Source organism: Sinocyclocheilus rhinocerous, unplaced genomic scaffold (genome assembly GCF_001515625.1).
Source record: "Sinocyclocheilus rhinocerous isolate Xijiao unplaced genomic scaffold, SAMN03320098_v1.1 scaffold2032, whole genome shotgun sequence".
NCBI classification, from domain to species: Eukaryota; Metazoa; Chordata; class Actinopteri; order Cypriniformes; family Cyprinidae; genus Sinocyclocheilus; species Sinocyclocheilus rhinocerous.
Genome location: NW_015634013.1, coordinates 505,386 through 532,983, shown reverse-complemented (window position 1 = coordinate 532,983; position 27,598 = coordinate 505,386). Strand labels below are relative to the sequence as shown.

The 27,598-nt window shown below is 35.8% G+C and overlaps 2 protein-coding genes and 1 long non-coding RNA gene across 5 annotated transcripts in view; 1 reads left to right on the top strand and 2 right to left on the bottom strand.

The window, feature by feature from the left end:
* Positions 1-15,443, bottom strand: part of LOC107745002 (cadherin-like and PC-esterase domain-containing protein 1) — a 58,830-nt gene extending 43,387 nt beyond the window's left edge. For both annotated transcript variants that reach the window (XM_016558838.1, XM_016558839.1), the window contains exons 1-4: positions 14,668-15,443; positions 6,016-6,187; positions 1,104-1,198; positions 400-481 (exon numbers count right to left, since the gene is read on the bottom strand). In XM_016558838.1, the coding sequence (XP_016414324.1) occupies positions 400-481; positions 1,104-1,198; positions 6,016-6,187; positions 14,668-14,952 (634 nt within the window). In that variant the 5' untranslated portion in view covers positions 14,953-15,443. The remainder of the gene's footprint in view (positions 1-399; positions 482-1,103; positions 1,199-6,015; positions 6,188-14,667) is intronic.
* On the top strand, positions 11,189-16,117 carry LOC107745004 (uncharacterized). The gene is made up of 3 exons (XR_001640554.1): positions 11,189-11,200; positions 12,371-12,381; positions 16,039-16,117. It is a non-coding gene; the product is annotated as an uncharacterized LOC107745004 (long non-coding RNA).
* Positions 15,982-26,734, bottom strand: ing3 (inhibitor of growth family, member 3). 2 transcript variants are annotated; one of them, XM_016558840.1, is made up of 12 exons: positions 26,606-26,734; positions 26,404-26,475; positions 25,419-25,519; positions 24,475-24,540; positions 24,113-24,209; positions 23,763-23,834; positions 23,568-23,684; positions 22,153-22,313; positions 19,607-19,797; positions 19,237-19,423; positions 17,296-17,334; positions 15,982-16,834 (listed from the first exon to the last, which is right to left on the bottom strand). In XM_016558840.1, the coding sequence occupies exons 1-12, from the start codon at positions 26,631-26,633 to the stop codon at positions 16,718-16,720; spliced, it is 1,248 nt and encodes a 415-aa protein (XP_016414326.1). In that variant the 5' UTR covers positions 26,634-26,734; the 3' UTR covers positions 15,982-16,717. The 2 variants fall into 2 exon arrangements, with proteins under 2 accessions (XP_016414326.1, XP_016414327.1); XM_016558841.1 differs by lacking the exons at positions 26,404-26,475; positions 26,606-26,734 and adding an exon at positions 26,048-26,137.
* Between the last annotated feature and the right edge of the window lie 864 nt (positions 26,735-27,598).

Genomic DNA, 27,598 nt, shown 5'->3' with positions numbered 1-27,598 from the left:
GGAGGGTTTCTGAAGCAAGCTACAACTGCTACGGCAAGCACTAGTCATATATTTGAATGCTGAGAAGCGAGGTCATTGGCTACCGATACAGGAGAGAACCAATCAGCTGTGCCATGTGATAATGATGTCATTAGGTCAGATTGAGCTAGACCTATCGGACTGTGCCATCTAGAGTTTCATGCCAGAACTCTGTATTTCATATACTAATGTAGCTGATTACAGCTGACGTGTAATCATCGAGATCAACAGTACTGTCCTCACGTCTAGCAGCATCCTTAAAAACTTCCCAGCTAGTGGTGTGAAAGCAGTCTTGAAGCACAGCATCCGATTCTGCGGACCACACTTTTACACTTATCTCAGTATCTGTGTTAAAGAAATGTTTAGAACATTTCTGCTCACCTGACAGCTGGCTGTCCGTCAAAAACCGACAGACTCCGCCCATGTCCAGAAACGCTCCGGCAAAGGCTGGTATTATGTTAACCTGTGAGAAGATTTGACCCCGGAGGGATCAGAGGTCAGAGTTTAACGAAGACCACCATGATGGATAGTTTAAAATCATTTAAAACAGTCGCCTTTCAGTAATGGCTTAAGATCCAGTGAGATGACTAACGGCTTACGAACGAGAGTGATTTAATAGCAGAGACAGTAAGTAGCAGTTGTTCTTGGATCACGTCCAGAACTATAACTGGCCCAGGAGTCTCACAACAGCTGGGATATTTAAACAAATCTGATCATTATATGAGCATTACTAAATACAGGTTTCAGATGAATCGTAAGTAAAATACGAGAGTTCTTATAGACGGGTTTTCTTCATTTTTAGATCATGAGCTCAGAGTAGATGAGGATGCTGGAATGTTTTATTGCGTCCTGGTTTCTATAAACATTCCCTTTGAATCTTTGGACCGTATCTTATTTCACATGCATTTCAAACAAAAAGCATTTGGCATTAGCACTTGGCATTTGTTTGCTTTTCCTTCTCAGTGTCAGATCTATAATGCGCCATATTTTTCAAATTATTGTGCATTACATTGCATCATAAACAGGAATGTCTTCAAGAGCGCTGGCTGTGATTGCAGTCGGCTATAGGGAGTGGGTGGTCTTACCCTCTGGCGGTGCTGCGGATGGGCGAAGTTGATTTTTCGCAGGCAACTTTTTTCAGAGCCCTTTAGGCATATCAAGACGGACCAGTCTCTTCCATCTGTGTTCAAGGGAGAATATATTTAGCGAGAGATGAAGAAATAAAAGCAAGAAAAAAGATGGCAAGATCAGCACCAACTATGTGCTGATGACAGTTTGCCAAAAACAAAGGATTAAGGAGCGCACACGCACACACACACACTTTCTTGGTGATCTAAATTAGGACATTTTTTAAAGTTCATTATAATTACAACTACACACAAATACAAACCCTAACCATAAACAACTGTTTAATAATATATAGGCAGCAACATATCAGCTATTAAAATAAAATAAAAGAATAACTTTACATAAGTTTAAGACATGTTTCAACAGAAAATATAAATTTTATTTATTACAAATGAGGACATCTCTGTTCCCATATAATAATAATAATAATCAATTATTCTAATTATTAAACATAATATTTATTTATTTACTTGTGAAAGACATTTCTGATGGAAATGTTGAAATACCATAACTTTATTGATAAATAGTTTTTCCAAATTAGGACATCCCTGAATGTCCCCAAAGGGAGGTTTTGTCATATTTAGCTCACTTCTGGGGACAATAATCCCCACAGTATAGCTAAGTAAACACTGTAAAAAGCAACACAAAACCTTAAGTAAGGAAGAAAGCTTTAGACATGGAAAAATCTTCGCTCTTATAATAAAGACGGCCAATAGTTGTGAAGTCCTTTTACAGTCCTAAAAATGAGGACAAAAGTGGATTACATAATGCTGTGGCAACACTATACGCACAGTCAGGAAGAAACTGAGGCACAGCCAATTTTCCTTTCGCTGTAAGATTGCCTTCATCTATACTTGACAATGACATTCTTTCAACTTTTTAATTTCTTTTATGCAGCTTTGAATTAAAGGAGGGACATTCATGGTTTCGACAAGACATCAAAGACTCATAGCCCCCTACACAACCTCTCTGCATACAAAAACTTATGATTTATGAGTGCCGTTTTAATTCACCAAATTCCAGACCAGAGGTTCAGAGGCCCAATTAGCCATCTAGAAGTCACAATATGATCAGACCACTTCAAACTGAATATATTATGGCACATGCTTCAGTACATGACAGCTGTTAAATGTAATATATACTGCCTTGATTAACCAACCCGAAATACTAAATAAATAAACAAATAAATAAATAAATTCCAACTAACTAATCCAACCAAAAGGATGTTGATTCAGGAACATATTCTACTTAATTAAATCAAGTTGTATGTGCACATGTAATGTTTAATGCTTTCGAAATGTGAACCATTGTTTATTGAGTTAATAAAACATCAAATTCTTTGAGAGAGAGAGAGAGAAACTGGAAAAAGCACATCTGGTAGTTATTGTGGTGCTCAGCATCGCTCCAGGAAATGGGCTGTTGTGTATTTGGCATAAAGTCCAAACATTTGTGCCTGAGTGCCGTCCCAGCCCAAACAACAGGAAGTACTGATTATAGCCAAAGGGAATCATGGGAAATCAGCCTTCATGTCCCTCCTGATACAATCAGGATAATTTCAGCTCATTCTATGTTCAGATAGTGCTGTTAACAGCTCATCGTTTCTAATCAGTTCAATGCATTTTAATGTTTTTGCTTTTCCTGTGGTGTTCCAGGCCAAAGCTTAGACTACAGTTTATAAGTAATGCATACCAAACAGCCCATAGTTAAATAAGCATCTCTACTGGTAAGGTCTGTACTGACTATATAACTGTCACCACGTGTAAATCTACGATCATTAAACCCTTTACACACATGCATAAACACACGCTATCTGAGATGTTTAATGTGCCGGTAATGGAAAGCACTGGAAGGCTCGCTGATGCATCCAGCGTTCCTGGCATTAGATGAGTGTGTGTTTTATCAGCAGTATTTCTGTGTATGGTTCTGGTAAAGTTGTTTGGGTGGAGCTAGCTGTTGGCCCGATGACCTCAAAGTTTTTGATGTGTCTGCAGGCCAGCCCATCAATCTGACTGACAGCTGTCGACAACCTGTCTTTGTCCGCAGCGGCAAACAAACACCTGCTTGTTTCATCACATAATACACATATGGCCTCTACTAAAATAAATTAAACTGAAAAATAAAATAAAATAAAATCTGTGAACCAAATTTAATCCTGAAACCTAAAGCAATTGTAGTACCTTTAAAGCAAAGAACACCACCACCACCAAATAATTGTAAATCCAATGATATGATGTAAAATGAGATGATGATGTAAAATACAGAAGTAAAACTTCTTATATTGTTATGCTGGTACATAATTTGTCAAAATGTGTATTCAACTGGAAAAATGTACATCAGAAACATTTTCACTAATGATTTCAGAAGATGTTTGGACTTGGTATTTTTTTCATCCACAATAATGTGCTATTACATACTTCATTCAGGAATTGTGGTTTTCAAAGAGTCAAAATACTTTTGGAAAAAAAAAAAAGTTTGTTTATATTGAAGAAAGGGCTCAAAATAACAGCTCTATTTGAGGTAATAATCTCAATAAATCTCAATTTGTGGTAATACAGTTGCATAATACTAGTTTATGCATCTATATAAATTTCAGGATGAATATGGCATAACCAAGTAACAATGGTCGGCGCTATGTACGTGAAAAACATTCACAGAAACTAAACGGCACAGTTCATGTTAGAGGCCTCCATCTCAATCACCTCTCTGTGTCCAGTCACGACCTGGAGGAGGAGGGGAGGAAGGTTTTAGGACCCCAGCTGTGACCGTGAAGCAGTGCTTAAACTGAGCTGGAGACCAAATTAACCCCTGAACCACCTGACCGTGGACGGGAAAAACAAACCTCTGAGATCACAAGCCAGCAGCACACAACAGTGCAATTTATTACACTGCTCTCCAGATTACTTCATGCTCATTGGTCAATAGCAGCATTGTCCCCGGAGATCAACCAATGATACCTCACATAATACACACAAAACATTGCTAAAAACACACAAAGGTAAAATCAGAGTGGTTGGAATACTTGCATACTACATACTATACAGTATGTACTGTGTATTGCATACTCACAAAAAAAATCAACAATTATTCAACAATACTTATATCAAACAGTAGTATGCTTCATTGTTGTCAAATGACATCTGTCTTGGAAATAAACAATTATTTCACATTTTTTATTTAGTTCAAAATTTCATTTAAACAAAAATTCATTTCAATCAAATAAGGGGAATACAATGTAATAAATACAATTACAGGCCTATTTATTATTGACATCCCTTCCAGTTCATTCTTCTCATTAGAAAGTCAAGTGTATTGCATTGCATTTGCAGCATGCTTAGGTTATATACCACATATTTTGGTGAATTTAGTTCACATCAGGCATTCCATGCATCCAGAAAATTTGCATACTGCGATATGTGGTGCAAAAATAGAAGTTGGTAGCATGCCCGTCTAAACATACCCAATCTGTCCTGAGCCCATACATGAATGCATATGTGTGCTGCTGTTATGTTCTCAACAGCACATTAACATCATATTTTTAGTATACATTTTTAGTATACATTTTGAATGCAATATGCATTTTGTGTATTATATACAAATGTTCTGTATGCATAATTAAACACAGATGTCCTATTACATATCGAACATTACATATCGATGCAGTGACAATACACTACACAGAACACTGTATCCCACAATTCAATGCACTTACTTGAGATTCCATTCCCACTGCAGCAAATTAATCCTAAGTAATTTCAACCATGATTTAACACAAAATTGGATTAAAAGAATAGTCCACCCAAAAAAGAAAGCCTGTTGAAAACTGACTAACCCTCAGGCAATCCAAGATGTAGATGAGTTTATTTATTTATTTTTTTCATCAGAACAGATTTGGAGAAATTTAACGTTACATCACTTGCTCTCCAATGGATTCCCTGTAGTGAATGGGTGCCGTCAGAATGAGAGTCCAAACAGCTGATAAAAACATCATAATAATGCACAATTAATCAACATGACTACAGTCCATCAATTAACATTGGTTGATGCAAAAAGCTGCGTGTTTGTAATAAACAAATTCACCAGTAAGACGTTTTGATTTCAAACTGTTGCTTCTGGCTAAAATACAAGTCCTCCATCCATAATAATGCTTTCTCCAGTGAAAAAGTCATCTAGTCTGAATCAGAATTGAAATATGCACAGATTAAGCACTGTTTACAAGTGAAAACAGTTCTAAACAAATATGTTGTGGATTTGTATGTGAGAGGACAACAGGGGATGGACTTTTTCACTGGAGAAAATGTTATTTCAAATTATGGAATTTGGCCAGAAGCGACAGTTTAAAGTTAAAAGCTTCAGCGAAAATTTGTTTCTTACGAACACACAGTTTTCACCTCACAAGACATTAATTGATGGACTGGAGTTTTTTGGATTACTTGTGGATTATTGTGATGTTTTTATCAGTTGTTTGGACTCTCATTCTGACGGCACCCATTCACTGCAGAGGATCCATCGATGAGCAAGTGATGTAATGCTAAATCTCTCCAAATCTTTTCTGATGAAGAAACAAAGTCATCGACATCTTGAATGGCCTGTGGATAAGTACATTTTAATTTCTGGGTGAACTACTCCTTTAAAAAAGCTAAATGAACATATTTACTGTATAGTATGTTAAGAGCTGATAACCAGACACTGCTTTCTGAATTAGGTCATGTAATAACCGTGCAGCATGCTATAGGTTAAAGTGTTGATTATGCATACATTTTTTACATATTAGAAGTCAAATATAGGCAGCATTCAGTGTAGTGCATACTGTGCAGTAAGTAGTACAGTAGTATTCCAAATATAAACAGGATGTTATTGTTCCCCTCTCACCTCTCCTGTCCTGTCTGAGTGAGGCGCTGGTCTCTGCATAACGGGCCTGATCCACTCTATACCCCTGCTGCTGTAGGACTCTCTGGTACAACTGGACCTCGGTGTCCGTCGGAGCATGTTGGCCTGTCAGAATAATGGCTTTTCCCACACAGCTGCGCTTAGAATGACGCACCTGAGAGAAAGAAAAGAGAAACTGTTTAGCAACTATACTTTTTTCTTTTAAACATACATTTATTCTTGATGTTACTTCCTTTAAAACTTAATAAAATGCACAAATAAACCTGATTTCTAGGTTACAAATGCTCAATGAAGTTCATAACAGGGTTTAAAGCGTCCTCTGGCTTTGTCACATGTGAGGATCACAACACCAGGGGCTAATCAGAAAGGCTGCTGAGCATTTCAAAAGTACCCATAATGCAGTCTAGCGTGGTAATGACCTCTGTGGGTCGTCAGGTAGGGAGGAGGGCTGAACCCCGATTAGATGAGAGCAGACTTCAGACGCCTGGACTCGCTCAGAGGCTGCACAGGAGAATTCTGGGATATGGTTCAGTTTAGCACCAGAGGAAAGCTCAACAACATGACTTGTTGACATGACAGCCTTGCTAAAAGTCATATTAAACATAGCACACGATCATCCAGTTCCGTGTTGCATAACAGAATCAGAGGAACACAGCGTTATTTGGGCAGAGCTTCAGCATGAGTGTGTGACTGAGGAAGGGAGGGGAGCGTTTCCTCTCCTTCAGCATGGCTGATACTGTTCCCATTTCTTCTCTCTCTGTATGTGTTCATCTTTTTCTGCCGTCGTGCTGTGCCTCTCTCGCTCTCTCTCAGAGGTCCACTCCTCCTCTGCTTGTAAACGTTTCCATCTGGGAGCTCAGCCACTTTAATGAAAGGGTCCTAAATGGCCAAAGTCAACCCCTGCACCCCATTATTCACTCATTTAGTCCTCAAAACAGACTCTTTATTAATGCTTATACATTACATAGGTTAGGGATTTAAAAATAAAACCGTAAACAACTTTTAACTGACAAATTCCTATTAGAGGATATACACAACAACCATATACTACTACTACTACTACTACTACTACTACTAATAATAATAATAATAATTATTACTAATTATTATTAACAACATTGGGGTTAGCTGTACATTAGCTTTAGTTGTACATGAAGTAATATATTCATTTCTTTTATATATATATATATATTTATTTACATATAATCATAGAAACGATATTATATTTTTTGTTATTGATAATATTTTTATTTGTAAATTTAATGCTTTTATTTCTGATGTATATAACCCTTTTATATCATCATCATCAACAACAACATTAATATTGAAACAAAAGAGTTAGTTATACAGTTATATAGTAATATATTTCTAATATATTTAAGTATTAGTTTACATATAATAATAATAATAATAATAAATATTATTATTAGCAGTAAATGTAATACTTATATTTATTTCTAATTATATTTAAATATCGTACATTTTAATTATTCATTACATATTTTATCCCCCCCTCATATATTCTATTATGTAATATATTATATTGGATGTTCAAATTTAATTTGTTAATTTCAAAATTTTACAAATAAGTACATCAGGGGCCCTGGGACCTCAAAACAAAAAGGCAATAAAATCAAGCTCAGTATATGAATAATGCGGCTTGTTGAAGAGATGTGTACTCATTTAAGCAATTAGACTTTCGCTTGAACATAACTAACACTTACATACATCCATATACTTACAGTGAAGGATGGACTTAAGCCATATCTAGAGACTAGAATATCAGAGACGTTTGGCCATCTAACACATCAATAACACTTTGGCAACTGCATATCAACACACAAGCGTCATGATGGTGAGTTTTGCAAGGGCCAACACCACTAAAATCCAGTTTATAACTGTTCTCTTTTCTTTTCAAATACTACAATTCCAACTTCGTCACCAACTCAAAAGAAACAAGAAGCACCTCATTTCCATTCATACTTAGTTTCCCACTCTTTCTTCCCTACATCCCCCAGTCTGTCTCTCTTCCTCCCATCTGCTGCCTCTCTCCTGCCCCTCTGTGAGACCTCAGGCTGCAGACGCTAATCTAAAACATGCAATTACTGGACTGCATTCATTTCACCCTCCGTGTCTGCGGCCCAAGACACAAACATCATTACTTCATTAAAGCGCTGCCTAAAACAGCCCAGCGCTCAAAGGAAGTAATAACAACCAATAAGAAACATCTCATGAAGAAAGAGGGAAATAAAAAGGAAGTAGGGAGGGAGAGGAATATATATATAAAACCCAAAGAGCTGAGAGAGCACAATGAAACATTAACTTTAATAAGAGCTGAAATTAAATCAGCTATACACAAAACATTAAATCCTCTCAGGGAAATCTTCCTTTAATTCCCACCACATAAAAGCAGGAGATGAATATACACATAAATATTCATTTAGTCCTCTGGTGCAGGGATCAGTGCAAATGCAGTCAAGTCACAGCAGAAATTGCTCTATCGTGGAAAAGCATCCTCTCTTGTCGCTAACTTGTAAATGATGAACAAGCAGAGGTCATTTTAAACAGTGGGAACCAGACATAAAAAAACATGCAAGTCTTGAATGCAAAAGTATAAGGACAGAGTAGATGGTGTTTGGTATGTGCAACTAAATCCCAAAGTGTTTGGACTAAAAATAATACTACTATCTTTAAAAGCCAACCTCCTAACACCGTCCCCAAAGGGTCATGACTTTTACAGCACACATGGTGCAGAAAAACGCACAAAGACATATGTGCACATGCATGCAATACTGACCAAAAAATGACATATTCTATCTCTCTCTCTCACACATGCAAACACACATACAAATGGGTCACAAGTGTTGTGTATAATACAATGAAACAAATTCAAGCATAACAACATCTGTACTTAGATTCAAACAACTCAATCCTCACATGGCCTCTGACCCAGTAAACACACAGATAAAGAACAGACCACCCTGACAGATATGCAGAAATCCTCCACACGACCTTACCAGAAAGTGGTACTAGTGATGGTATTACCTTGGCTGTGAAGGCTACTAAAACCTTTGGTGCCCTAGTCAGGCCTGAGAATCTTATGCAGAAGTTTTTTTGTGTGCTCAGATAGCACTTTGGGAGTTAGTGCCCATGCCAAAATACCATTATCATCTCATAAACTCAGCTCTGTTTTCTTATGTCAGCAATGTGGAACGGCAAGCCAAACTAAATTAACATCATTATTAAAGTCACTCTCTGCACTCAGATGCATCAGAGTAATAGAATTTCAAAAATTAATTATAAAATGATCTACTAAAATTAACACAGACAAGTTTTTCTACCAATAAAGTGGATGTGAACATTCGCATCAGAATACAACGTATCAGTGAATTCAGAAGAATTATGCCTTTAAAATCTGATTGGATGAATGACATTTGGAGCATGACATTTGGATATATATATATATATATATTTTGTAATAATGCTGTAATAATAAATATACTACACTGCATTTATTTAAACTCTATGTGTGTGTGTGTGTGTGTGTGTGTGCGCGCGCGCGTTTTTGTGACAAATGAGGACATAAATTTGTATAATGACAAGGGTATGGCATAGGTATTACAAGGAGAAGGTGACTTTTCAGGACATTACCCCATGTCCCCACTTTTCAAAACGCATATAAATCACACAGAATGGAGTGTATTGAAAATCTGAAATAGCACAAAGTTTCCTGTGAGGGGTAGGTTTAGGGGTAGGGTTGGTGTAGGGCAATAGCATATACAGTTTGTACAGTATAAAAACCATTATGCCTATGGGATGTCCCCACTTTTCACAAAAACAAACCTGTGTGTGTGTGTGTGTGTGTGTGTGTGTGTGTGTATTATTTACAATATATTTACACATATAATATGTATTCATATATATTATTCTTATTATTATTAGTGCATATATATATATATATATATATATTAGTATGCATATACTGTATGTTAGTATGTATGCACATGCACTAATAATAATAATAATGTACATGAATAAATTTACAATATAGTAAATAATATAGATGTATTATATATAAATTTAAATACATTTAATAATGCCTTCTGTCTTAAGAATGTCATATGTCACAATTTAATATATAAATTCAAATGTTAAATTCTAAATGAGCTGCCTTTGAAACCATTGTAATGGTAAATGTATACATTTAAAATAATATGTCTACATATAAATATATATCTATTTTAGATTCTTATTGGAGCTGCCTTCAAAGCTTTGTAAAACACACATTAGTGATTGTATGTGCTAAGTTGCTACATTCCTTGGTGACCATAAACAGTCCACCATTAGCATAATGAAGTGCTTGCTTGCTGAATAAAGTGTTTATTAGACTTTTTGTGTAAAACGTGATATTTCATTCTTCTAAGGAATTTTCTGCATAGAAATGAACAGAATTAGACTTTGCAATCCAGGTTCAATATTTGAACCCAGCGCGGAGCACAGCTGGGTCAGGTTAACATGTCCTAGACTTCAAGAGAGCGCTTGAGATGTGGAAAGAAGGAAGAAAACAAAACGCGGGTTCTGTTAGTATTCAGAGGAGACCTCGAACTCTGCTTGTCCATGCAAAGTGAATGGTTTACTTGGCTAAACGTTTGGCATTGGCTCAACATTTTATTCAAGCTTTCCCCCCACAAACTACTTCTCCCTGTTTTTCTGCACTTTCCTCGCTCTTCCTCCCCTCCACAAATACCTCTCTCTCTCTATGCCACTCTGGATAGGGGTTCTGTTACCACTGGCTCCGTGTATAAGGTTCAGAGGTTAATCATGGCTGTCGAGAGGCCCCTATATATAAAAATAACCCTTTTTCCTCTCTCCCATTCGACACAAACCGCATCAAACACACTCACAAACACATAACATACCAAACCCGCCTCTATGCCACATCTAGACCCTCTAAAACAATGCAACGCATGGTGTAGAAAAGAAGTGAGCGCTACTTGCTGACCTCCTGTATTTGTCCTCTCCCCACACAGTCAAAACGGCAGACAATAAACTCTCAGCGTACTTGAACGTCTCTGGGGAGCGTTCAGCCCAACAGTGATGGAGTGCAGTTGTTCGTGCAAACCACAGGCCTAATATAGACTATAACATGTATAGCATGTGCTAGACAGTAGGTTACAGTGTCTCCTGACAGCAATGTCACAGCAGAGGTTTGACTTTATGCCCTTTATACTGCATGAATAATACATTAATAAATAATTACATTTAAATACGTGAATGGTGTAATATTATGAGTATAAAACAAATATTGTTCAGTATTATATAACTATATTTTAAGTATGCATTATATTCAAAACTAAATACATGAATAACACTTTAATAAATAATTAAATTTAAATACAATATAATACAACACTGCGAGCATTAAATATTATAAATTTCATTCAGTATCAGAACTATATTTTAATTATGCATTAAATTTAATATTAAATACAAGAATAATATATTAATAATTACATTTAAATCCAATATAATACAATATTGTCAGCATTAAACATTATAAATACTGTTTAGTATTATATATAACTATTTAATTATGCATGTAAATAAATAATTAGATGTAAATACATTAAAGTTGTAATATTATGAGTATTAAATATTACAAATATTTTTTTCTGTATTATATATAACTATATTTGAATTATGCATTCAATATAAAATGAAATACATGAATAATACACTAATAACTACGTAAATTTAAATAATTAATGCTGTTATATTATGAGTACTAAATATAACTATTTTCCGGTATTATAACAATATTTTATATATTTAAATTTATATTTTTTCTATATTCTTAAATTATTATTTTGTATTATTCACTGAACTTCTCTACAGTATTAGGTCCCTAGGTTCCAAAGTTCATGGGATATTTTGCTCATTTTATCATTCGCTAAGTGATCAACATAAGCCTGATCACTTTAAAAATAGTGCCAAACATTAATACTTAAGGCCTATGAATAATAATAATAATAATAATACATTTTAAAAATGTAAGATAAAAATAAATATTATATTTATTTAAAAAAATTTATAGAGCAGACTGTGTGAGATTAATATGTGACTATGACCTTCCAACTGGCTGTTAAAGTGTGATGTCTAAACACTACATAGTGAGGTTTATATTAGACTGACATATGGCAGCAGTCAAAGCAGTTATTCACATTCACCGTGCATGTGTGTGTGTGTGTGTGTGTGTGTGTGTGTAAACACTAGAAGTTAATCAGCTGAAAGTGAATGCAATTGTCTGATCCTGGATCAGAACCAGGCGGTCCAAAAGCACAGACAGACGTGACTTCGTTAACATGAATGAACGTCCTCCAATGGTCTCCAGGGACAACGAGACAGCAATGGTTTGCAGGATGGGAAAACTTTTTCACACTTTTCACAGTCCGCACAGCAACCAATAGGCATCTTCTTCAAATGAACGTTATGAATATATGTTAATGCGAAATGGCATTATGCTAATTCACACAACAAACATTATCTCACTCCTGTTGCTGAGAGGCTGAAAACTTCCACAACAAATGCCCAGAATCCTTAATTCATCCCTACAAACTCCCACACACTCACAATCATGATGCCCTCAAATGCAATGGGTAATTCTTCACTTCCTGCTCAACTCTGTTACCTACATGTTTATGACTTTTATATGGCAGCACCAGACACTGCAGGGCACAGTCCTTCTCCAAACACATCAGAGAGCCACTGATGGTCACACAGACTGATAACTCTATCCTACTCAACACACGCACACATACACACACTCAAGTAAGGTTCACTAACAGCTGATTGAGGACAGCTGTCATGGTTCCCAGTGTTGACTTCCTGCTAGGAGTTAGTTAGTGCGGGATTATGGGAAGGCATACTGCCGCAGTCCCAGCTTAAAACTAAACCTCTCTCACCTCTCATTGCTTTCCTGCCCCCATCTTCTGCCTCAGTGACCTTAAATCTGTTTCCCAATTTCTCTCTCTCTCACTTTTTTTCTATGCTTTGCACACTCTTTCTCTTTCGCGCGTACACATGCTCCACCTCCTCGTACAGAAGTCGCAAATAAACCTATGGGTGGGCATCCCATGACAGCTGTACTTTATTCCCGGCATCTCTCTGCAGATCTTTCTATCCCATACTGACATAACACTTCCCCGCAGATGTCAATCTTCCCAGCGTTCGAACGAAAGCATGTGTGCACTCATAAATAACCCCTCCTTCATGTGCTCTCTTAAACCAATGAATGTCCAGCCTTGAGTTTCTCCTCCTAAAATACCCCCAACAAAGACAACCATCATACATAAACAATACTCGCTGGCTATTTTTAACTGGGTTTCGTGCTGAAAGGAGGGAAGACGAAAATCCTAAAGCAACAGCTTTTTTGCAAGTGATGAGAACTTAGAAATAATGACGTTTTTGATTTGAACATCTGTAACAGCTGAAGTGTAGTGACACATCCATTGTTTTGAAATCTATAGCAATACCTGGGAAAATTTTCTAGGTTCTTTTTCAGATATCAAACTATGGAAAAGGTAATAGAAAATAAAAAAAATAAAAATAGTGCATTGAACACAGAGGATTAAAATTATAATTAGATACATAAATAATACATAAACAAGTATAAGTACATTTAAATATAAATGCTGTAATATTATGAGTATAAAATATTATAAAGTATTATAAATACATAATACTTTTTCAGTATTATAAATAACTATTTTAATTATGCATTACATGTAAAATTAAATACATGAATAATACATTAATAAATAATTTGCTTTTAAATACATCAATCCTGTAATATTATGACTTAAATATTCTATTTTGTTTTCAGTATTCCAAATTGTTCTTTTAATTAAGCATTAAATTTAACATTAAATACAAATAATAATGCAATAATAAAATGTAAATACATGAATGTTGTAATATTATGCGTATTAAATATTGTAAATATTTTCAGCATTATAAAAAACTGTTTTAATTACACAGTGAATAATACATTCAATCATTATACAAACGCATAAATAATAAATAAATAAATAATTACATTTAAATACATTAATGCTGTAATACTGAGTATCAAATATTTAAAAATGTTTTTGTATTATAAAAAGCTATTTTAATTATGCATTCGAGTTAACATTAAATACTTGAACAATACATTAATAAAAAGTAAATATAATGCTGTAATATTATGGGTATTTTATATTCTATTTTTCTACATTTTAACTGTATTAATTATGCATTAGATTTAACATTAAATACATTAACAAAACAATACATTAATAAATAATTATATTTAAATAAATTAATGCTGTGATATTATGAGCATTAAATATAATTTTTTCAGTACTACAAAGAACTATTTTATACATGCATTACATTTTAAGATAATGAATACTAAATATTATAGATAAATATAGATACATATTTGTACTTTAATAATCCCTAATAATAATAATAATAATAATTCTTATTATTCTTATCATTATCATCATCAGCAGCAGCATCAGCATTATTATTAGGCAAAGATGAAATAATAAACTATAAACAGCTTTGAAACATAAAAGAAAGTATCACACTTACAAAACGGTCTGTCTGTGATGCTTCTAGTAGAGATACGAGTCTCTCTGGGTTCTTGAGGAGTAGTTTATCATCAAACACCGCAGATTTGTTCCTTTGGTCCCGTTGACTGGACTTGAACTCAGTTCTGTCCCGGTGCATAGTCACAGTGTGGTAAAACAGCCCGACCGCTATCCCCAGCAGCAGAAGGGGACCAGTGCAGCACCTCCGGCGGAGCGCCCAGATCCCACGGAAAAACATTCCCACTTCTGCACAAACGTTCCTGGCTAGAGTCAAGACACATACCATTGGGAATGCGCGCTTGGTCCCCACATCATCCCTCCGGGATCACGGCGCGCAGTCGAGCGACAAGCGCTCAAACGCGCAGCTCAGGAATCCGACGCGCTGGGTTAAAGCGCACATATCTGAGGAACGCTTTAGGACATTATCGTGGAAAATCTTGAACTAATTCGACGCGCGTCAGAGCTGGTTGTGAAGTCTCGTTTCAACGGTCCAGGTGTCCAAACAGAGTGAAAGGTTTCTCTGAAGGCTTCTTTCTTCTTCTCAAAGCTGCTGAGCCCCACGGTTGATTAAAAACACTCCCGAGCGGAGGAACCTCATGACTGAGAGTAATGATACGCCTCCTTCACGCGCTGTCAGACAGCGCCTTCCTCACTTTACCAAACCGCCGCGAATGTTGTAGGTTCGGCTGGGCTTCTCAACATATTAAACTTAAAGGCCTTTTCACACAGGACGTGTTTAGCGGTCATTTACAGTCCTTTTAAATTATTGGTCAATCTAGACGAGCGAGAGACTGCCATCACGGTTGCGTTGCGTCGCGTCTCACTGTTTTCATACGGTTTCTCGCGCGCATACGCGTTACGTTTTTAAGAACCTTTAAAATTATTTTACAAAGTTGAACAATACATTAATAAAAATGTATTGTTCAAGTATTTAGAATTCTATTCTAACTTTTACTCCAGACCCCCGTGTGCTGCTCCTTTTCATAGCTATTTAAATGGAAGTAACTGTAGTAACTACCGTTAAAGTTAAAGCCAGCAAAAAAAGAGGATGTTTGGGTCTGTTCTTTTGATTTGTTAAAGTACCTATTTAATTCCAACATTTTCCCAGCTAAGATAGCACATGCATTTTAATCTTTGGAAAGCCCAACGAAACAATATATAATTCATATTGTAATATTCTAAAACAAACAAACAAACAAAATACGTTACGATTCCTCCGTAAGATAAATATTAATATAAAAATACTATTCTCAAAAAAATGTAAAAGAAACTATATATGTATATACAGTGGGTACGGAAAGTATTCAGACCCACACACACACACACACATCTCTCAAAACATATCACCACATCAGTGCAGTACAGGCTAGAGACACAGACACACAGGTCACAGTTGTTCATTTGTTCTATTGTACACCTTAAGAGCTCCTCGGTAAAATAAGAAACATCCTGTCCTTTTAAGCAGAGCACAATACATCATCTATCCATTACACACAAATAATCCAGCAAAATCGTCACGTTCACTGGCAAGCAATGAGGCGTCACTGTTGCTGTCGTAATCTGTTCATATCAGGATCCTTTAAGATTTATCAGAGCTGAACGTCACGAGACTTGTAGTCCATCAAACAGTTCAGGACTACAATTCCCAGTCTGCATCATGTCAATCCATACTATGCCGATATGGATTAGCAGGCGCTGCCAGATGCGAAGGGTCATCACGCATGGCAAGCTGAGGAATGTCTTGAATGTTAAAAAACATGGGTCTCCCAATACCATCTTGCCCATCCGCCTCCATAACGATTAATGGAGATGAAGAGAAAAACATAAAAACAGGAAAAGTTCCGAGGGCAGTGTGCGCTTAGATTCACCAGCTAAAAACGCCCAACCTGGTTGCGATTTACACAAACACACACACACAGCATCCACACCATCTTTCAGGCATCAACATCTCTCTCTCGCATCTACACACCCTGATCGCATGATGATGTAACGTACACTCTCAGTCAAGGGGGACAGTCATTTCAGAGAGGTCAGCCCAGGTGATCTGGCATTTATTTGTGCCGGCTTCCCCTCCTCTTCATGGCCGCTGTACACTGTGGGCAGTACCACTTCCCTTTGGGTGCCTCGGTCAAACCCACACAGCCGTAGTGGAACCACTCGATTGGACACTGTGGGAAAAGACGGGAAAGTGTCGGGATCAAATGACAATTTCTCTCACAGCAATCAAAAAAGAATTCTCAGAATGACATTTAAAAAAAAAAATTATATTACATTAAATTCAGTATATATTATAAATTGTTATATTACATATTTCAGAATTGTAAAATATTTAGTTTATATAATAATTATATCATATATTTTAATTTAATTTAATTAATAAATGTTACATTTTTATTTATAATAGCAATTTATATTTTTTATTTGTATAAAATGATTATAAAATTCATTCTAATAAAATAATAATATATAATACAATTCTTATTATATAAACAATAATACTCATGACTGCTTTCAGTCATCTCTGCAAAAACAGTGACTGCCCAAGGGTCACAAGAGCCGACAAAGCTAGTGTGAGTTGTTTGAAGAGGAAATGTAGCTGTGTGTCTTTAGAGATGAAGGCTTGACTTACATCTTGGTTATCGCAGCCGACCATCTCTCCGTATGACACCTGCACAATGACAGAGAGAGAATGAAACACAGAGCATACGAGACAAACACGCACATACACACCTGCAGCTGAGCGTCACGGATGTACGCACCTGCGAACAAAGACTGTGCAAGTTTTGTCTTTGATGTCTATTTAGAGACACACACACACATTTCTATTTTTGATACTTTGACAAAAGCAATATTACTTTGAGGCCATAAGAGCTTCAGTGTAAATATTGCGTCAAAATCAAATCAATTTGAGCTCGATTTAAACCCGGATGATTGTAACCACTCTTAAGTTCGTCTGTCTTGGGAAAGCTAGCGTGTCTCCGACATAGTGATAACACTCGTTGCCTTCTCTAGTGCAGCTCAACCAGGTCTCGTCCCATTCGTCGATATTTGTGATATCACAAATCCTGGAAAATATGCGTTGTAGTCCAAACGAGTCGTTCATTGTAGTTTTTTAAAAGTGATTTCTGTTAAATAAAATATCTCCTTTTAAAGTGGACTTTGAATTTTGTAGATCTTTTTTATGCTCAAACAGCAACATTACAGATTAACTAAAGTTGAAAAAGTGAAAAAGCATAATAGGACCCCTTTAAAGAAACAATACTTCGAAATCTATTTATTTTATATTTTCAAAATAAACAGTGTGACCACCATGGTGTTTACATGTATTGTGGTCATGATTTATGAGAGCATATATAATTATAGGACCCTCAAATATTATATATAATATTTACAGTATTGTCTCATGTATTTTGACACATTCTATGTAGCTTTGACGTTTTCTTTTTAAATTATTATCTGGAATTAATTCATTTTGCTCATTTAAACTATTAAATCTATAAAAAATGCTCACAAGAAATCAAGGTCTGAACTTGAAATTTAAAGTGTACAACATCTATAGCTTACAACTGTTTTTTAGCCCTTCAAACGCAAAGCGAATTTTGGTTACAAATGGATTTTTATGGTTTAGGATTAAATGAGTTAATACGAAGAGAACGGCATCTTAAATTGTCCCATTTGCTTGAGTGGGAAAATTTAGGAACTGTTTCAAGAGGGATTTATACAAAAATGCATTCTGCTTGTTTCATGAATATAGCTCAATGCGTCTCCCAATTCTCATATCCTTCCCACGCTCCTACTAAAATCAGAGGGCACCGACTGATTGATATCAATGTTGTTCCAGAACCAAAATGTCATTGATCCAGAAACATGTCCTACTTGGCAAAATGCATTCAATCTTTTACAATGAAACAAATGCATTCATGGGGAGACAATTCTTTTGCACTCATACATAAACTAAAACACACACACACTCTCACAGAATCGTTCTGCAAACTGTTATTGGAGTCACACACACCTCACCTCCCTAAACAGGTCTTTGATTTTCCTGTATGATCTTGCTCCATTGGGGATGGTTAAAAATAGCCCAAGAGACTGAATTTTTTCCTTTTCAAAACATTCGTTCTGATCATATTTGGCAATTGTTTAAAGGAATAAACTGTTAAATTAAAATTAAATTAATAATGATACTGGAATCGGAAAAAAAAAAAACATGATATGCTTTTTTATATATATATATATATATATATATATATACACACACACACACACAAATAAAATGTAATATTTTATTTTTGAATTTTGTTTGTCTTTTGTTTTATTTTATTTTAGGCTTTTTCCGTTATAGATTCCAATAGAAACTAACCTGTCTAACCAACATGAGCTTAACAGCTTTAATGTGTGAATCTTTACTGCCACACGACAGTTTTGTAATCTGCAGATAGTGGTCCCAATTAATTAGAATTAGTGAATCAATGTAACAGTAAATCAATTCAATATCAGAATCACAGTAAGAGCACTACAAGTAGTAGTGTTGCTGGAATGCTGTATAAGAGATGTGACGGGAACACACCTGGTTGCAGATGCAGTATCTGGGTTCGTTGGGGTCGTAGGTCCAGTCCACCTGACTGCTGGTGTCAGTTTCTGTGACGGTGGTCTGTACCAGCTCATGAGCCAATGCTGACGATGACGAGCAGGATGACAGTGAAGAGGAAGAGGAGGATGAAGAGGACTGGTGGTTGGAAGACTTAGTGTTGCCTCTGAAAAGCCAAGCAAGAAAGTGGTTTCAAATCAAACGTATATGAATTTGATGAATACAATATGTCAGAGAAAGAGGTTTATGCTTACAGAGGAGGCACAATGTACAAAAACACCACAAAAATGTATCTTGGTGGCTCATTGAGGAACCAAATAAATGGATATGGAAACAGTGCGAGTCTTACTTGGTCTTGCGTCCTGTGCGAGAGTCTGAGCTGATGTTGGACGTGAGGGGCTGTGTGAGTGTGCTAGCCAGTGCAGAAGATGAGTAACCGCTGGTGTCCCGACTCAGAGCAAACTCCCGCCCCAAGAAATCATTGTTCTTGACAGCTTCATAACTGGCCTTGAGACTGGATGTTCTCCTGCCCTCTTTCATCTGAAAAACACGCACACAAATATTAAAGAGGATGAAGAAAAAAAATGTCAAGTTCCTATATATAAATATATCAGTGTTTCCCACAGACTTGCACTCTATTTGTGGTGGCATATATATGCAAATTCATTCTCTGCCAGCAGGAGGCGCTTGTAGAGCGGGAGAAATAGAGGTTTCCCCTGTAACACTGTACACAAAGCAGCGCTCCACTCACAAACGCTTCTTTATCAGACATTACATGCAAGATGAAATGAAAATGACATCCATAATTTTCTGAAGACAAATCAATGTACGGGAAACACTGTGTATTATATATATATATATATATTAGTGCTGTCAAACGATTAATCGCGATTAAACACATCCAAAATAAAAAAAATTGTTTACATAATATATGTGTATATAAATACACACACATACAGTATTTCTTTTGAAAATATTTCCATGTATATATTTATATTCATATAATTGATATATATATTTTAAATTTATAAAATTAAAATTTTTCTTAAATATATACATGCATGTGTGTGTATTTATATATACATAAATATACACAGTACACACACATATATTATGTAAACAAAAACTTTTATTTTGGATGCGATTAATCACGATTAATCATTTGACATCGCTAATATATATATAATAAATAACACAAACACTAAAAAATACAAAAAAGGGTGAAATATATATAATAAAATGTATACATTTTATGTAATACATTTTAAAATATTTTATTTCGGAGCTTTATAATTATTAATGTATTTTAAATGCCAAAATATTTAGTGTGTGTCAATATCTTATCTTATACAGTTGCTTGTATTTTTTAGGCTTTTTTGATGTAAAGGAGTCTCACTGGACCTGAATACAAAACGAGAGCTTATAATGAAAACTCCAAAATTACAGGATGTGTCGATATGATTTTTCTCGAGAAACAATTATCAAAGTGCCTCTGTGTTTTAAACGCTGAAATTAACATGGGCGGAGCGCCAGGAAAACATAATCTGACACAAAAATAACAGATAGGAGGAAAAAAGGACCCTTAAAGGCTGATTTATATTTCTGCGTCGGACCTACGCCGTAGCTTACGCATAGATGCACACCCACAGGAAAAATAAATATTTATAATAAAATAAATAAATAATTCAGCATACACCACCGTACACAAGTCTGAGTTAAATAAGATTTTTTAAATAAATGACCACTTTCACTGAGCAAGGATGCATGAAATAAACTAAAAGTGACAGTAAAGACATTCATAATGCTACAAGAGATTTCTATTTAGATTAAATGCTGTTCTTTTGAACTTTCTATTCATCAAAGAATCCAGAAGAAAAAAAACGTATCAGTTTCCACAAAAAATAAACCTTACAAATATTTGAAGTTTTCAACAATGATAATGATAAGAAATGTTTCTTCTTGTGCACCAAATCAGCATTCAAGGATGATTTCTGAAGGATCATGTGACACTGAAGACATGCTCATTCAGCAGGAATAAATTCAATTTAATTCAATTCACACTAAAATTACTTTAAATTGTAAAAATTTCACAATATTACTGTTAACTGAAGTTTTGACCAAACAAATGCAATCTTGGTGAGCGTAAGAGAGTTAAAAAAAAAAGTAAAAGTTACCGATGCCAAACTTTTGAACGGTAGTGTAAATATTGAGATAAACCGAATATTGTCAAATGCCTGAAAAAGTTTACTTTCTTTAAAAAAATCTTTCTGTTGTGACTGACATGTTTTCATAAGGTGACTCATAAGAGAGAGAATGTATGTTTTACCCGGTGTGTTTTCTTTAGAAGCATCTGACGTAAGTGTGGAGAGAAGGGCCTCTGACTTAAACTTCTTTTCTGGTACGTGTTCAGTAGTGTGGTGGGCTGGCGTGCTGTACTTCCTCTCTGTCGAAAGACACACAAAACAGGTCAGAGGATTAAAAAAGAAAAGAAAGAATGCCATCATCTCCTGTTCCGTTGTTGTCTCCTTTTTGTAGTTTTAAATAATGATTTAATGATTTGATATTTGTTTGCCGCCGTCACGGCTATAATGCTTCTCCGACGAGCCGCTTCTTCTTCGGCTTTTGCCGTGGTACTGCTGGTTACACCAGCAACATGCCCGTGGACACTGCTGACTAGCGGTTTGCATGTGTACTGCATGTTGACGTGGACAACGACGCAGAAGTATAAATGAAAACTGACGCATAGCCTACGGCGTAAAGGCTACGGCGTATGTCCGACGCAGAAGTATAAATCAGCCTTAAGAGGCCAAAAATAGTTGAAACAGGAAGTGAAGGGAGGAGGGGGTACAAAGAGATCTAGAATTAGAGAGAAAGAGGGGGGGACGGTGGTTTCACCTGTGCGGTGGCTTGCACTGCCTGAGCTGCTGCCATGGAAATGGCCCCCGCCCCAGCAGCGGGCCCGGCAGGAAGTGGGCTCAGGTTGTAGGAGGAAAGCGACTGGGAGGAGTTGACGTTATACACGCTGTTAGAAGAGGACGTGCTGTTCACTCTGCAGCCTGTAACACACACACACAAAATACCATTTCATATATGACCAGAAACACTTGTCCAACATGAGTCATAACTAATCTCATTACACTAATTTCTTCTGAACCATTCAGTAGTTACCACACACAGCAAACATATGTGCAGCAGGATTACGACAAATCATAGTTGTTGTTTATTTCCCTTGACACTGTGATTAGGATAAGGGCTGCAGTTATACTGAATATTCACTATATTAGCAATGATTTTGCTGGAAATTACTGTGAAGAATAAAATTATTCATAATGTTCCCTAAAGAATGTGTTGTTAGATTAGTTTAAGAATCCTCTCTCACAAAATGCATGTATGAGAGTGTTTACTTGCATCAAAATGTTTACATGGAATGCAAGTAAATTTTGCTATTTATTACCATGTATAGTTTTATTGGTAAACAATTAAAAAGATGGAATATTCATTCTTTCCTGTGTTCATTTAATACTTTTTTTTTTTAAATCACCTTTATTACTTTTTTAGATTTAGTTCTTACATAAATCATTTTGAATTAGCATTTGGCAGCAATGGCTATTTGATGGTTCGTTCCTCTGACAGGAAAAATAAATATTTATAATAAAATAAATAAATAATTCAGCATACACCACCGTACACAAGTCTGAGTTAAATAAGATTTTTTAAATAAATGACCACTTTCACTGAGCAAGGATGCATGAAATAAACTAAAAGTGACAGTAAAGACATTCATAATGCTACAAGAGATTTCTATTTAGATTAAATGCTGTTCTTTTGAACTTTCTATTCATCAAAGAATCCAGAAGAAAAAAAACGTATCAGTTTCCACAAAAAATAAACCTTACAAATATTTGAAGTTTTCAACAATGATAATGATAAGAAATGTTTCTTCTTGTGCACCAAATCAGCATTCAAGGATGATTTCTGAAGGATCATGTGACACTGAAGACATGCTCATTCAGCAGGAATAAATTCAATTTAATTCAATTCACACTAAAATTACTTTAAATTGTAAAAATTTCACAATATTACTGTTAACTGAAGTTTTGACCAAACAAATGCAATCTTGGTGAGCGTAAGAGAGTTAAAAAAAAAAGTAAAAGTTACCGATGCCAAACTTTTGAACGGTAGTGTAAATATTGAGATAAACCGAATATTGTCAAATGCCTGAAAAAGTTTACTTTCTTTAAAAAAATCTTTCTGTTGTGACTGACATGTTTTCATAAGGTGACTCATAAGAGAGAGAATGTATGTTTTACCCGGTGTGTTTTCTTTAGAAGCATCTGACGTAAGTGTGGAGAGAAGGGCCTCTGACTTAAACTTCTTTTCTGGTACGTGTTCAGTAGTGTGGTGGGCTGGCGTGCTGTACTTCCTCTCTGTCGAAACACACACAAAACAGGTAAGAGCACTGAAACAGAAAACAAGGAGCAGTCATTCTCTTGGAACGGACTTACTCTCCACAGTGGCGTGTGAATGTACGTGGTGGTTATTGACAGGTTGAGAGGGGCTGTCCATCTCAAGTGACCCTAGAAAAAGTAAAACGGACTTTCAGGTGAACAGTTTCAAATCAGCACAAAGCCATAACATGATCAGTTGACTGAAATGCACCCAAACATTTTCAGACTACCTTTAATTTTTCCTATAAGGTACTTTTTTCCAAAGACTAAGCAAGTAATATTTTATTTGCTACACATTAAAACATCACATCATCTTTAAAAGCATGAGGTAATTCCTAGCTTTTAAGCATTATTTAAATTAGCCCTTTAACAAACTATGAAGAAGGTGATTGACAGGTGCCACTCACGTCTCTCTAGGATTTCTGTGATGCCAGCGTTATCTGCCTCCAACTCCATTTTGAACTTCGCCAACTCCTGATCCAACTTCCGCAAGTGTCTATCAACCTACGTAAAGAGACACCATCATCAGCACAAGATCAATAGGAAGCAGATATCCCATAAACCCTCTCACCAGGATCAAGGTTATGTACTATTATGTACATTTTGACTAAAGTAAAATACATTCCTAATCAAAGGAGACTTGAATTAAAGCACACGAAAAGCAACCAGCGTTGATAACTTAAACAGCGGGAGTAGCGGCATCCCTGAGAGCCATGGCTTATTCACTAGCTATGATGTGCTGCCACCTAGTGGAAACCAAGTTACTTACCAGATCATAAATTTGATTGGCTAATTGGACCTTTTCATCTGCATCTTCCAAAGCTTTATAGTAGTCCTGGTAAACAGAAAGAGATACATTAAAAAAAAAAAAATGTGCATATGACCACTCAATTGCAAAACTATCCATCAATGATTAAAGGAATAGTTCACCTAAAAATATACACTCACCCTCAGGCCATCCAAGATGTAGATGAGTTTGTTTCTTCATCTGAGCAATTTGGAGAAATTTAGCATTACATCACTTGCACACTAATGGATTCTGTTTAGTGAATGGGTGCCGTCAGAGTCCAAACAGCTGATAAAAACGTCACGATAATCCACAAGTAATTCACATGACTCCAGTCCATCAATTATTGTCTTGTGAAATGAAAAGCTGTGTATTTGTATGAAAAATGTCCTCACATAAAAATCCACCAACACATTCATAACTCTTTTGGATTGTTTTCACTAATATTTAGAGTCAGAAAAAATAGCCTTTACACTGGAGGATGCAATTTTATGGATGGAGGACTTGCATTTTAGCTGGAAACAATGGGTTGCGTTTAAATACATCTGGATAGATTTATTACAAACATACAGTTTTTCAATCTACAAGATGTAAACAGATGGACCAGAGTCATGTGGATTATTGTGATGTTTTTATCAGCTGTTTGGACTCTCATTCTGACGGCACCCATTCACTGCAGAGGAGCCACTGGTGAGCAAGTGATGTAATGCTAAATGTCTACAAATCTGTTACGATGAAGAAACAAACTCATCTACATCTTGGATGACCTGAGGGTGAGTACATTTTAAGCAATTTTTCATTTTTAGGTGAACTATTCCTTTAAAAATTTCACATTTGAATTCCAGTATCAATATTATACCTAATACAACTGTTATTAATAACAGTAAAACATGGATCAACTGAGGTGCACAGCATCTGTTCTTTACCTTTTTAATGATTTCCATCTGTTCTTCCCTCCATTCAGGCTTGTTCTTCTTGGCGTTAGTAAAGAACTCATTAACACGCTGCTCTAGTTGATCCATCGCATCTGAACAAAAGAACAGGGGCAGGAATGAGTCAAGAACCCAACACTCAGCTCACAATCACAATGATTGGCTCCTGTGGAGCCTATGGTCAGATCACCAAATTAAATCTTTCAACAGAGGAGATGGTGTAGCCTAGTGGCTAAAGATCTGGGTAGATCATTAAAAGGTTGTAGGTTCAACACCCATAAAGGGTGATCCATGAACCATAACAATTGAAGGCAAGGCAATTCATGAAAAAAAAAAAAAAAAAGTCCAGGTCACACTCACCTCAAAATAACAATAAAAAAGTATATATATATATATATAAAAAAAACTAAAATTAGGTTTGCTATAAATATATAAAAAAAATAATAAATATTTATTTATTTTTGGTGTGAATTATTACCTGGGCATGCTCTTGGATATGAGATTAATGGCGAAACCTGTCAAGAACGACTGTCCTTATAATAATTGTACTACTAACATGGCTAAATTAATTAGTAGTTCAAATTACTAACTAAAATGAGTTACTAAGAAGATCAAATACTCACGGTTTACACTCCATGCAAAACTATGATGAAGACTATGAAGAGCCTATTCATATCAATAGGGAGGTATTGACAGTGTCAACGGAGTCAGTGGACGGTAAAAAATAAAAAAAAATTAAAAATATATATATAATTTGTTAAAATGTATAATGCATGCGAATACCAAGCTTTCCCTTAGCTGAGTCACACTCATGTTGCTTAACTTCCACATGATGTTGCATGCTAATGTGAAGTGAGTGCATAATACATGCATGCACATCCACCAAACAAATCCTCACTAATATGAAGGGTTTTCTGCATTAGCCAAGGTCAGATGTGATGTTTTACGGCAGAAGTGTGAGTTTAAACTGAATTCGTACTCTGCACTTGCAGGTCCATCTCTCTCATTTCCGTAAACCTGTCGCGGAGATCCATGGGTAGCTGCTCGATCACTGCCGGGAGAAGAACAGAGGCGCGTTACAGGCTAACGGCTGCGACGCATTCACGCGCACAAAACAGCCCTCTCAGACACCTAGCCCCTCTAATATAAACACGAACCATTAAAATAACTCATATACTCACTCTCGAGGTAGTCCTCAAGGTACAACATTCTGGCGGAGAGAGTGTTTCAGGCGTTTTTGAGAAAGGGTGTTTTTCGTCAATATGGCGTCGCAGGCAGCGGAGAACTGAAGGGGAGGAAAAACACAAGTTGATAGGGGAGGGGCTTACGTGAAGGGCGTGGGATTTGATTGGACGATGATAGAGTTGCGCGGAAGCTGACTTTTTTTTTTTTAATGGCTTGCACGGGATTTGTAGTTCTTTAATTGCGCAACTACATAACTACATCCATCGTGGGATGTACGCAGATTAATATGGATTATCGTGCAATATATGGGTAATATGCATACGTATGGTTACACAAATGTGTGTTTTCTCTAGCAGTGGATGTTTATGTTGGTTTCTAGCACATAGTTCAAAACAATATTGTTATGAATTCTGTCCTCATTAAATATGTGTAAAAATAATAATGAATTGAAAAAGTCAAATATTAATAATATAAATCGTTATTTTATAACAAAATAATGTTTTCTATATATATTCTATATTATATAAAGTTTTTCTTAAGAAAATTATATGTGCAATTTTGCTTCAGTTTCCATTTTACAGTTGTAGTGTTTTGAACAAGATCTTCATTTATTTGTGACTGGGTTATATTTAACCCAGCATTTTTTAGAGTGTATATATATATATATATATATATATATATATGTATATGTATGTGTGAGTGTGTGTGTACCCGGTATTTATCACTTTATGGGGACCAAATGTCCCCACCAGTATAGTAATACCAGTAAATTTTGACCTTGTGGAGACTATTTTTAGGTCCCCATGAGGAAACAAGCTTATAAATACAGGATGAAGTTTTTTAAAAATCTAAAAATGCAGAAAGTTTCTTGTGAGGGGTAGGTTTAGGTGTAGGGTTGGTATAGGGTGATAGAAAATACAGTTTGTGCAGTATAAAAACCATTACGCCTATGGAATGTCCTCATAAAACATGGAAACACAACGTGTGTG

What these genes read in the sequence shown, in the direction of transcription:
- ing3 (XM_016558840.1), bottom strand. Translation starts at nt 26,633, where the DNA reads ATGTTGTACCTTGAGGACTACCTCGAGA. An exon ending in CAGTGCAAGCCACCGCACAG is followed by an intron (nt 19,798 to 22,152) that starts GTGAAACCACCG and finishes CGTGTTTTTCAG; the next exon opens with ATGAAAGAGGGCAGGAGAAC. An exon ending in CGCACAGGACGCAAGACCAA is followed by an intron (nt 19,424 to 19,606) that starts GTAAGACTCGCA and finishes TTGGCTTTTCAG; the next exon opens with AGGCAACACTAAGTCTTCCA.